The sequence below is a fragment of the Suricata suricatta genome, chromosome 5 (genome assembly GCF_006229205.1).
Source record: "Suricata suricatta isolate VVHF042 chromosome 5, meerkat_22Aug2017_6uvM2_HiC, whole genome shotgun sequence".
Classification (NCBI taxonomy): domain Eukaryota; kingdom Metazoa; phylum Chordata; class Mammalia; order Carnivora; family Herpestidae; genus Suricata; species Suricata suricatta.
Genome location: NC_043704.1, coordinates 82,592,388 through 82,603,723, shown reverse-complemented (window position 1 = coordinate 82,603,723; position 11,336 = coordinate 82,592,388). Strand labels below are relative to the sequence as shown.

Here is an 11,336-nt window from a genome sequence, read left to right as displayed (position 1 = left end):
CTCCCCGCGCGCACCGCCGCAGCGCCGCCCCCTGGCCTGGGGGTGGCCGTCCGGCGAAGAGGGAAGGCTCGGTGACAGCACTTGGCTTGGGCCCGAGCCCGCGCCGCGGAAGAGCAAGGCCGGATGGGCGCAGAGGGGAGGAGGGGGTTACGGGAGGAGAGCGGGAGCAACCGAAACTGCCTGGAGGAATTTACTAGCATCCAACTTGAAGGTCTCATAATTTAATCAAGTTCCCTTTAACGCTTTTAAATCGGACCTGGCTTCACAGAGCGAGGGCTGGGTGGCAGCAATGATGCCTCAGCCAGCACGGGCGCAGTCCGCCCCTGCACGGCTGCTCCGCAGGGAGTTACGGGCGAGCGCACAGGACAGAGGTGCGGCGATGCGGGGACCACAGGGCAGACGTGGAGCCATGCTTCCCAGAGAACACGTGTTTGAGTCAGAAGGTGAGTCACTATTTGCCTTTACGGTGCTAAATTTGTAACAACCAATCCAGGTTTCATTGAGAACTGGCATTAGCCCTCAATTGCCCTTTCCCTGAGTTCTAAAATCCCTAATTTTAAAGCAGGGCAACAAAGGATTTAGTGTTATAAAACTGCCAACAAATCTTTGGTCACTGTTCTTTAAGAATTCTTTTCCCTCCTGTGCAGGCATTCTTTTTTTTTTTTTAATGCAAAGTTTGGGTAATCCTTCAGGCTAAAGGTCAGCCTGTTTAAAACATGACAGGGCATCAGAAACAACTGCCAGGCCACACTCAATGGACTTCCTGAGCATTTGACCCGCGACTTCAACGTGCACTGCAGACCAGTGACTAATTAAGCTACTGAAACAGCACGAATTACCCAGAGCTCCATCTCAAGCATCTACACTTGGACAGCATCCAGTCTGCACCGTAGAGGAGAGAACTGCAGGACAGCCCTGACCAGCCAGGCTCCTCTCCCAGCTTCCAGTCAGAGCAGGCGATGGGGCAGCTGCGCTCCCAGGCCCTGGCCCAAGAGGAGCACACCAGGGACACTGGGAGGTGACACACCTGCTCTCCCAGGGCGGGTGACCTCCGTGCTCCAGGGCCCCGGGTTAGCCAGTTGGGACATTTGGTGACTACAATATTCCATCCTGCAGGGGAAAAAAAAAAAAAAAGCCTTTTATTTCTTAGTTCATCAAACAACAAAGAGCACTTCTATGTGCCTGGAATAACGCTGGGGGCCCCCAGAAGGGTTAGTGTCGTAGAGCGACAACAGAACTGGATTAAGGGAAGTGGAAAGAGGGTGGGAGGCTGGACTCACCACCTGTGATGAGGAGCATTAGGTCAGGATGAAAATGCAGGGTAGGGGGTTGGGAGGTTCAGCAAAAGGCAGGAGAGGCAGGACGGGAGAGTCTCAGGAGCCACACTTACAGCTTTTCATGGGGGACAAAAGGACGGACGGAAGTGTTTTAGCACTAAGGGGCCAGATGGAGACTCACAAGGAAATTTTAGAGACCTGCTAGAGAACAGTCTCAACAGTCCAGGTTAGAGACAAGGGACTGAACTAAGGCACAGGCACTGGGAATGGAAGGGGCATGGGAAACCAGATGAGGGGAGGAAATCTAGAAGGGCTCCCACGTCTCTGGCCTCCAGTTGGTAAGGCTGTCCCTTAAAGCCAGGAGTGAGATCTGAGGTGCCTGTGTAGTGGGGTCTCAGCACCTGAAACCATACCTGGCACGCAGCGGATGCACATATGGAGGATGGAGACGGCCCGTGGGTCTGGAGCTCAGAGGACATGCTCATGAAGAAAACTGAGGCCCCAGGCAGTACAGGGAGAAGAGAGGTGCATTCCTAGGGACACCGCACTTACCGGACCAGTAGGGGAGACACAGCTTGAGGGGCCACAGGAGCCAGGCAGAGCATGGCCTTGGGGTGCTCACATATCAGCAGAGAAGCCAAAATGAGGAACCACCCTAATGGGCCAAGAGCAGGGACCACTGCCAAAGCTGTAGACTGTAAGGCTGGTGCTTCCAGAGCTGGGCTCTGACCTTCCCAACACCGCTCTGGGAGAAAATGGCACTTGGGCTGTTCAAATGCTCTAGCAGTGAGGTATGTTATGGACAGAGAAGTGATTTAAAGGACTTGACCTTCTCAATGTTCCTTCCCTAACCATCACAAAGCAGGAAGAGACAGGTCTTCATGGCCTGTGCTCCTCGTCTGCCAATAGCAAGACATAAATTTCATTTTGGCCTCCATATGGAACGCCCATGTGACCCTAGCCTCCCATCCCAACTCTGAAAAAATGTTCTTGCCTCGCCTCATCTGTAGGTCACAGAGTTATTAGCATAATGTATTCAGAAATGTCAAAGCACAGCCGTGTGACCCTGAGCAGATCCCACACACGGCCACCCTTGCCCTTGAGGGCAAAATGAGGGTTGGGTTAAAAAACAACTCTCTCCTGGAAGTGATATTAGTTTAGAGTAGAATCCTTTCTGCCTGGTAGTAACTGGCACTTCATACTAGAGAAGAACCTGGGGAAAAAATATAAAGAATTGCCAAATCCTGGACAATTCTGATGTGCGGACATGTGCCGCCATTCAGCTCTCGGCACCGTGTGAGGCGGGCCAGACTCACGCCTTTCCTGACAGCCTGCCGCCCAAGCCGGGCGCCGCGCAAGACAGACGGCGGCGCTCCTCTCCCGGGAGAGGTCGCGATCTCGCATCACCATTTGAGGCCCCTGAAGGACTGAAGACTCCCCTGCAAATCTCAACAAATACTTTTAAATTCAAAAGGCATTTCCTAGAAGTAATTTTCAATCACAGGGCAACAAGAGTTCTACTGCAGTGGAGCTGTTACGATGACCAATCTTTCAGTAAGATGCTTCAGTTCAAAGAAAGTATGTTTCAAATATAAGATGCAGTTAGGCTCAAATTCAAGTCTGAATTTATCCAAGATAGTTCCTTCTCTTAATTTAGCTACAATTTTAACCTAGAAAGCAAAGCCTAAAAATAGCTTTGTGTATATGCCACTCACTGCCAGAAAACATTACCTTTCTTGGGAAAATTTACAAAATACTACAGCTGTTGTTTCAGACCAAGCCAGAAAGAAGATACTCAACCTTTTTTTTTTTTTTTTTTAACCTGTCAACCAAGCAAAGAAAGGGGTAGGTGAGTAAGCAGAGATGAAAGAAGGCCAAAGCACAAACACAAGCATTTCTGAGTATCAGGTCTTTCCCTGTGCGCTCCTGCCAAGTTCACGGCTCAAACTATGTCAAATGTAACAACAGCAAAGATTCCAGGGCAGCATCAGTACCCTCCAGAAGGGACACACACCCTCTGTTTACAAACTAGAGATATAAACCTTTATTTCACAACTTTGTCATAATTCACTTTCTAATAAGACATGTGCTGAGGACAGTTTAAAATACTGGGAAAGCCAGATGCCGGGTGTCTTCCAGAAAGGAGCCAAGATGTGGTCACTCCAGGGCCGACGTGTTCCTGGAGCTCTCCAGGCAGCATGGGCCACACACACACCAGTATCATCCAACCCCAGTTTTACTTGGAGCCACCTCCTTTTTTGGGGCCGTTAGTCCTCATTTCGTGCCAAATTTTCACCAGAGGCTCCCTGTTCTTCCAAATGAGTTCATGACCATAAGTAATATACCATCTGGGGAAAAGAAAAACAAACCGGGTTCAACATTCAAAAGAATGACCTACAAATGTTAAGTACAATGATGATAAGTTGACATTTGAAAAATTGAATGCCACTATCATTTACTTATTAAAATAGCTAATAAATTTATTTGATGGAGATCAAGGATTTATCTTTAATATGGAACATGTAAAAGGTCAAAGTGGGATGGGTCTATGTGTGACACACACTACCTCTGATTTACCACTGCAATTAAGCCTCACCTCCTTTCAGAAAAAGCAACTGGTTCAGGGGCTAACAGCTTTTAAGTGGTTGATCAAGGACTCACGTGAAGGTCAGACAGATTCTAAACCTGGACTCTCTTTTCTACATGAAGTGTATGAAATGTCAGAATTAGAGTTCACTAATGATGGCTTTAATAGTTTAAATGCCTCTCATCACCTTCCACTTGGCTACACAAAGGGTCATCGCCTGATCCAAATTCTGCCCACCTTTTAAAATAGATTTCCAATCCTCATACTGCTTTTAAAAACTGCCTACAAGGCAGCCCGTGAGGCACCAACCAACAGGTTTAGTATCGTAACTTGCCCAAGCCACACAATGAGGGATCACCAGAACTGAGACAACAACGTAAATCTGTCTCTGAAAGCTGTGCCCCAGCCACAGCCAAGGCATCCAGGAAGCATCTGCTATAAGTTCAAGAACACGCAGTTGAGTGACCAATGAGAAGGGCCTGCCCTTAGAAGCCCATGGGCCTAGGCACTGCAAGACCAGGAGCTCTACTTGGGAGGGAAGCACCGGCTGCAAGCATAACTCAGAACCCACCTCCTCCTCTCCTAGGCTAGGGGAAGGCAGAGAGGGCTTCCTGGAGGAGGGCATTCCTGATGTGGAATGGCTGTTATTGAAAGCTACTATGACTAAAACCTTTATTTCTGTCCTATTTTGCCCAGATTTCATGTTCCCTGAGGCAGAGACCAGATTATGTTGATCTCTGCATCTCCCCAGACACCGGATTGAGAAAATGCTCTACTGGGGCACCTGGGTGGCTCAGTTGGTTAAGTGTCTGACCTCAGCTCAGGTCATGATCTCATGGTTTGTGGGTTCAAGTCCCACATCGGGCTCTGTGCTGAACGCTTGCTCAAAGCCTGGAGCCTGCTTCGGATTCGGTGTCTCCTTCTCTCTCTGCCCCTCTCCATTCACAATCTGTTTCACACTGTCTCTCAAAAATAAAAAAAATGTAAAAAAAAAATCTATAAAAAATGCTCTATTTAAATGGCTTAGATTAGTATCAAAATAGTTTAATGTTTCAATTTTTTTAATGTTCTGAGTATGTTTATTATACAGTACTTGAATCTTAATATTCACTAAATATAGTTAAAATATGAACATGACAAGAGTCACCAGCAAAACTCTGAAAAGCAAAGAAAAAAGACATTTAACAGGTATGTTACAAAATTCTTTCAGACTTAGTCAAATTCGGTATGAAACTTAGAACAACAGAAAAAGGATCAACTAAGGTTCAAATGGAATTGTAAAACTCTTGCAAGAAATCAATCATTTGTCAGGAACTCTCCATTAATAAAGTATCTTCCCAAATCTCTGTAACCCACTTACTTCAGAGAGTCAAATACTTTATTATTAAAGGTATTTTACGATCATACTTGAAAGTTCAAAAATAATTTGTCATTTGGCTAAATTAAAATTAGGAAAGCACTTTATAATGACCAATTTCTAAGTTTGGTTTTGGTTTCTTCATTTTGGAGCAGCCTCACAGCCTAGTGCTCACTCTGAAACTCCACTCTGCAAGGACCAGCTGTGTGACTTCCAAAGGTTCCTTTCTTCAAAGCAGTTTCCCTTCTATAAAATGGAACTCCTCACAGGACTTCAGAGTATTAAGTCAGGCCTTAGCTTGGGCTCACAGCAAATAGCCAGTGGGTGTTGCTTCTTATCATTACACAAGTACAAGGTGAAGACCTTAACATGTGGTGAGGGACACAGAGTCAAGGAAACGTGGAGGAGGAAACTAACAATCTTTACCATTAAGGATTTCTAAATCTTTTGCTGTATAAGTCTAATTACAGATGTTAGAAAAGATGAATTCTGGATTTGACTGAGATCTAGTAAATGAAAGGAGCTGAAATTAGAAACAGCAAAAAGAAAGGATTCCTTTGCCTTTCAGATCGTGAACTTTAAAATACATATGATCCAATTATTTTCAGAATGGAAAAGGTCATCTAATTATAGTTCAAAAGAATAAAAACCTGCTGGGAAGAAGGCCCTTTAAGTATACATGGCAGGATCCAGAGAGGTAAATTTAGAGTTCATAAAACAGAACCCTTTTGCATAAGTCTTTATGTTTCTCATACTGTAATACCAGGTCAGTTTCTACTATTTATAATGTGCTGCTGTTAAAAGCTAGAACTCGCATATGCTATTCTTTAATCATCACTGAAAATTATAAATGGCATAATGGCATTTAGTTCCACCGCCTACTGGGCAAGACTGCTCCACTTAGAATAGATTTTTCCTTTTCTTTTTTAATTAAAAAACTTCAGTTTTTCTACTGTAATGAAAGAAAGTAAGAAGGGCAAAAGGCAACATTTACACAGGAAAAGACAGTCTATCTGGGGAGCTGCATATCAAATAGACCATTACTATCATAGTCAGATGGGCTCCCAGGAGTCCTCAGCAAGTTCTGTGACAGTCACTCCAGCACTACTATGTTTTAGGCAAAAGCCCACGGTCTGAAGCACAAATGGAAGATCTGTGAACACAATGCTACTGTACTCAATCTGGTGTGATGGGCTGGGAAGGGCTCTGGATCTGGGTTTAAATCTTTGTGGTGTTCCCAGCTGTTTGACCTGGGGAAGACCACTTCTGGGCCTGTATCCCATCAGTAAAATGGAAGTAATAACAGTGGAATGTAAGCCACTAGCTCAGATGAGCCTGCCACGTAACAGGTGCCTAATAAGTGGCCACCACTGGCTTATGATCCCTGGCCTCTACTTGTTGAGAGAGCACACACCTACACACTTGCCACAGGCAGAGTGTCCATTCTGTGTCTGCTCAGCACTGGTCCCAGGCCGGTGAGTGATGACAGGAGAGAGGAGGCCTGAGACTGGGTAAAGGAGAGGACAGCACACACCAGCGGCTGGGGAATGGTCTCCAAGCAGGGCTAGGAATCCCGGCTGCTCACGAGTTGGGGTGACCTCAGGTTAAGGCTAAGAGCAGAATAAAGGCACAGTGTCTCTACAAACAACTGAGGCTGGGGCAGGATGGATCCTCTCTCCTCCCATCTCACATGGTGAAAGTGGGCAAGGCCAAAGCAAACCACGTTGAAGTTTTCTCACCCGCCCACCCCTACTCGCCCCTGCTTCCATCAGAGTTAACTGCCTTGCTCTGCCTTCCTAAGGTGAGGGGATGGAGAGGACCTGAGAAGGCAGTGTAGCGATCAGGTATATTCAAACTTACATTCCAAAGAGAGCTCCCCCAAGATGTGCTGCATGATCAAAAAATTTCCATCCCAGGATCATTCCTGCTGTATCCATGGCAATAATGGCTTTTAGGGCCTGAAAGTCAGCAAAAGAGAACAGAACTGGTACAACTTTGATTCCTCCGGCATTGACATTTCTAATTTAATGGCAAGAATTCAGTGAATGTAAAAATATCACCACTGTCCCCAGCACTTTACTTCATAAAAATACTCACATTCCCTGCTGTGAATGTGAACATTGGAAGGAAGATAATGGCGAGCCTTCCATCTGGGATCTTCGTGCACACAGCAGCAAGAACGGTCATGATAGCGCCTGACTACGAATGAACACGTGTGAAAATGTCAAACTCACAGTCTAAAGTACTGATACTTTTTCCTGAGAATTTATAAGCCACACATTTCTAGGTGAACACAGAGCTTAAAAGCTTTTCAGTTACTAAAGTAACAAAATATCAGGCAAAGGGGCTCCAGTCCATTGCACAGTTAACAGCCAGGAAAGAACGAGGTGTGCAGCGAACAGCATGTGAGTGCTTAATGAACTTCAGGGACAATGTTAAGCATGATTGTGCATCATTTAATAACTATAAAAGCAATTCTCAAATTCCCATAAAGCAAAGCCGTTTCAACCAGAGTGTGTGCGCATGAATTTGTCCAAAGAAACACACACGTGTGGAATTTCTTCCAGGTAGAATGCTTTATCTTAGGGGGAAAAAAATCCACATGAACTTTGCATCCTACTTCATAATAAAACTAAGCATTTTCTTTAAAACCTGTGAGCAAATGTTCTGCTTCGGGAAAGTGTGCCGTGTCTGCCCGTGGTTCTGCATGACCCACCCCTCACAGCATCCTCCCAGGGACACACATGCACCTGCATGAGAAGCACTTCCTCCAACAACCTCAGATGAGACCATAAAAACCTGTGTCAGGTACCTGGTTGGCCAGTTGGTAGAGCTTGTGCAACTCTTGGTCTTGGGGTTATGATCTCAAGCTCCACATGGGGCCTAGAGCTTACTTTAAAAAATTCCAGAGGCGGCTGGATGACTGTCAATTAAGCATCTGACTCTTGATTTCGGCTCAGGTCATGATCTCATGGTTTGTGGGTTTGAGTCCCATGTTCGGCTCTGTGCTGGCAGTACAGTGCCTGCTTGGAATTCTCTCTCTCCTTCTCTCTCTGCCCCTCCCCAACTTGCTCTCAAAATAAACATTGAGGGGCGCCTGGGTGGCTCAGTCGGTTAAGCCTCCGACTTCGGCTCAGGTCAGATCTCACGTTCGTGGGTTCGAGCCCTGCGTCAGGCTCTGTGCTGACAGCTAGCTCAGAGCCTGGAGCCTGCTTCCAGTTCTGTGTCTCCTTCTCTCTCTGACCCTCCCCCTCTCATGCTCTGTCTCTCCTGTATCAAAAATTAATAAAACATTAAAAAAAAATTGAAAAAAATAATCTAAATGTCACAACCTTATGATCAATCATACATTAATTATAGCTGAAATTATAATGAATATCAAAGTGTTATTTATTTAGAGAGGGACTGTGAGAGAAGGGCAGAGAGTGGGGGAGAGAGAGAATCCCAAGCAGACTCCACATTGTCAGTGGAACCTGACACAAGGCTCGAATTCACAAACCATGAGATCAAGACCTGAGCCAAAATCAAGAGTGGGACATTTAACCAACTTAGCCACCCAAGCGCCCCTGGCTATATTTTTTTTTTAAATCATGTGTTTTCCCAGGTTGCTCCATAATCTTCATAGTTTAAATATATAATGGCTGTGATAAATTATGTTAAACTCTCTTAATGTTAGACATGTTTCTGCTTCCTCTAGATGGTAGACTGCTTGAAAAATTAAATCATAATTCCTAGTTAATATTAAATCTCGCAATAATCATTAGTCCAAATACTTGAGGCCTACTTTGTACCAGGCCCTACATAAATGTTGGGGGTACAGAGAAGAACAAAACCCACGTCCCCTCCTTAATAGAGTTTACAGAGGAGAAGTAACAACAACAGAACAAGATCAGCTACGATGGTGAAGCAGAGCATGCTCTGGCAGCACATGGAAGGGAGAGCTGACAGAAGCGCTGGGTTCATAATGATATCAAGTTTTGCACGGAAGGGTCACCAGGCGTTGGCCAAGCAGAAGGGGAGCAGATGGGAAGTGTTCCAAGCAGAAAACCAAGTTGAAACAAGCCTGTGTGCAGCTGGAGACCAGTGAGGGAGCAAAGGGAGGCTGGCGCTTTAACTACATTTGTCTGCTGCCAAAGTTCTCAGTTCTTAGTCACTTATTAAAAATAATAAAACTGGGGCATCTGGATGGCTCAGTCAGTTGAGCGCCAACTTCAGCTCATGTCATATCATGGTTTGTGGGTTCAAGCCCCAAGTCGGTTCTAAGCTGACAGCTCAGAGCCTGGAGCCTGTGTCTCCCTCCCACTCTGTCTCTCCCCTGCTCATGCTCTGTCTCTCAAAAATAAAATAAAAAAACATTATGGGGCGCCTGGGTGGCTCAGTCAGTTAAGCATCCGACTTCAGCTCAGGTCATGGTCTTGTAGTCTCTGAGTTCAAGCCCTGCGTCGACAGCTGACAGCTCAAAGCCTGAAGTCTGATTCAGATTCTGTGTCTCCCTCTCTCTGCACCCCCCTACCATGCTCATGCTCTGTGTCTATCTCTCAATAATAAATAAACATTAAACATTTTTTAAAAATAAAAAACATTAAAAAATAAAACAGGGGCGCCTGGGTGGCTCAGTCAGTTAAGCGCCCGACTCCGGCTCAGGTCATGATCTCACAGTTTCTGAGTTCAAGCCCCATGTCAGGCTCTGTGCTGACAGTTCAGAGCCTGGAGCCTGCTTCAGATTCTGTGTCTCCTCTCTCTCTCTCTCTGCCCCTCCCTGACTTGTGCTCTATCTGTCTCTCAAAAATAAATAAATGTAAAAAAACAAAAAAAATTAAAAACAAAACAAAAAACCTCCAGGGCACCTGGCTGGCTCAGTCAGTTAAGCATCCCAACTCCTGATTTTGGCTCAGGTCATGATCTCATGGTTTGTGAATCCAAGCCCTACATAGGGCTCTGCATTGACAATGTGGAGCTTGCTTGGGATTCTCTCTCATTCCCTCTCCCCCTCCCCACTTCTCTCCCTCGCACCTTAAATAAATAAATAAATAAATAAATAAATAAATAAATAAATAAATAAAATAATAGAACCTCAAAAAAGTTGTAATAATAATAGAATGTCCATGAGGGCCACTCTATAAAACATCTTCCCACTATTCTTCAAAAGTTTCAAAGTCATGAAACACTAAGAGTGAAAAAGCATCACAGACTGGAGGATACTGAAAAGACATGATAATTAAATGCAATGGAATATCCTAGAACAAAACAAAGAACATCAGGAAAAAACGGGAAATCCAAATACGGTCTGCAGTTTAGCAGTCCTATATCGGGGCGCCTCAGTTGGTTGAGCATCCAACTCTTCATTTCAGCTCAGGTCATGATCCCAGGGTTGTGGGAGAGCCCCATGTCAGGCTCCACACTTTCTCTCCCTCTGCCCCTCTCCCCTGCTCACTCACTCTTTCTCTTAAATAAAAACTAAAAAAAAGGGCTATACCAATGTTAATTTCCTAGGTTAGGTAAGTTATGGTTATAGAAGACATTTACCATTAGGGAAAACAAATGAGATGTACTGTACCAACCATCGCAGCAAAAACTGAGTCACGCTACAATAATCAATGGATGCTATTTCGGGGGTGCGGGAGGTTGATCAAGAGATCACAACTTACGTAAATCACAAGATATCTTCTCACACACTACACATTAATTTTAAAAGATAAAGAAAAAAATAAAATAAAATAAAAGGTAAAGAAAAACAGTAACTTTATAGTAGAGAAGCTGGATAACAACCAGACCACAAATGGACATTACTGCCTCCCACTGTGGTACCTGAGGACATAACACCACTCATGTAGCATTCCAACCAAAAACACACAATTAAAATCTCATTATGAGGAAACAGACAAACCCAACAGATGACCATTCTATAAAATAACTGGCCTGGATTGTTCAAAACTGTTAACGCCATGAAAAATTGAAAAAGGTCTGACCAAAGGCAGCAAAAGCAAAAACAAAAAGTAGGACTACATCAAACTCCAAAGCTTCTGCAACGGAAACCATCAACAAAATGAAAAGGCAACCTACCAAATGGGAGAAAATATTTGCAAATCCTATCTAATAAGGGATTCATTTCATA

General features: G+C 44.8%; 1 protein-coding gene across 2 annotated transcripts in view; it reads right to left on the bottom strand.

The window, feature by feature from the left end:
- Positions 1-3,297: 3,297 nt before the first annotated feature.
- The window catches only part of PARL (presenilin associated rhomboid like), a 53,077-nt gene continuing 45,038 nt past the window's right edge, over positions 3,298-11,336 (bottom strand). The window contains exons 8-10 of one of the 2 annotated variants that reach the window (XM_029939787.1): positions 7,319-7,420; positions 7,082-7,179; positions 3,298-3,625 (exon numbers count right to left, since the gene is read on the bottom strand). In XM_029939787.1, the coding sequence (XP_029795647.1) occupies positions 3,514-3,625; positions 7,082-7,179; positions 7,319-7,420 (312 nt within the window). In that variant the 3' untranslated portion in view covers positions 3,298-3,513. The remainder of the gene's footprint in view (positions 3,626-7,081; positions 7,180-7,318; positions 7,421-11,336) is intronic. The other variant, XM_029939788.1, reaches the window with a different exon arrangement.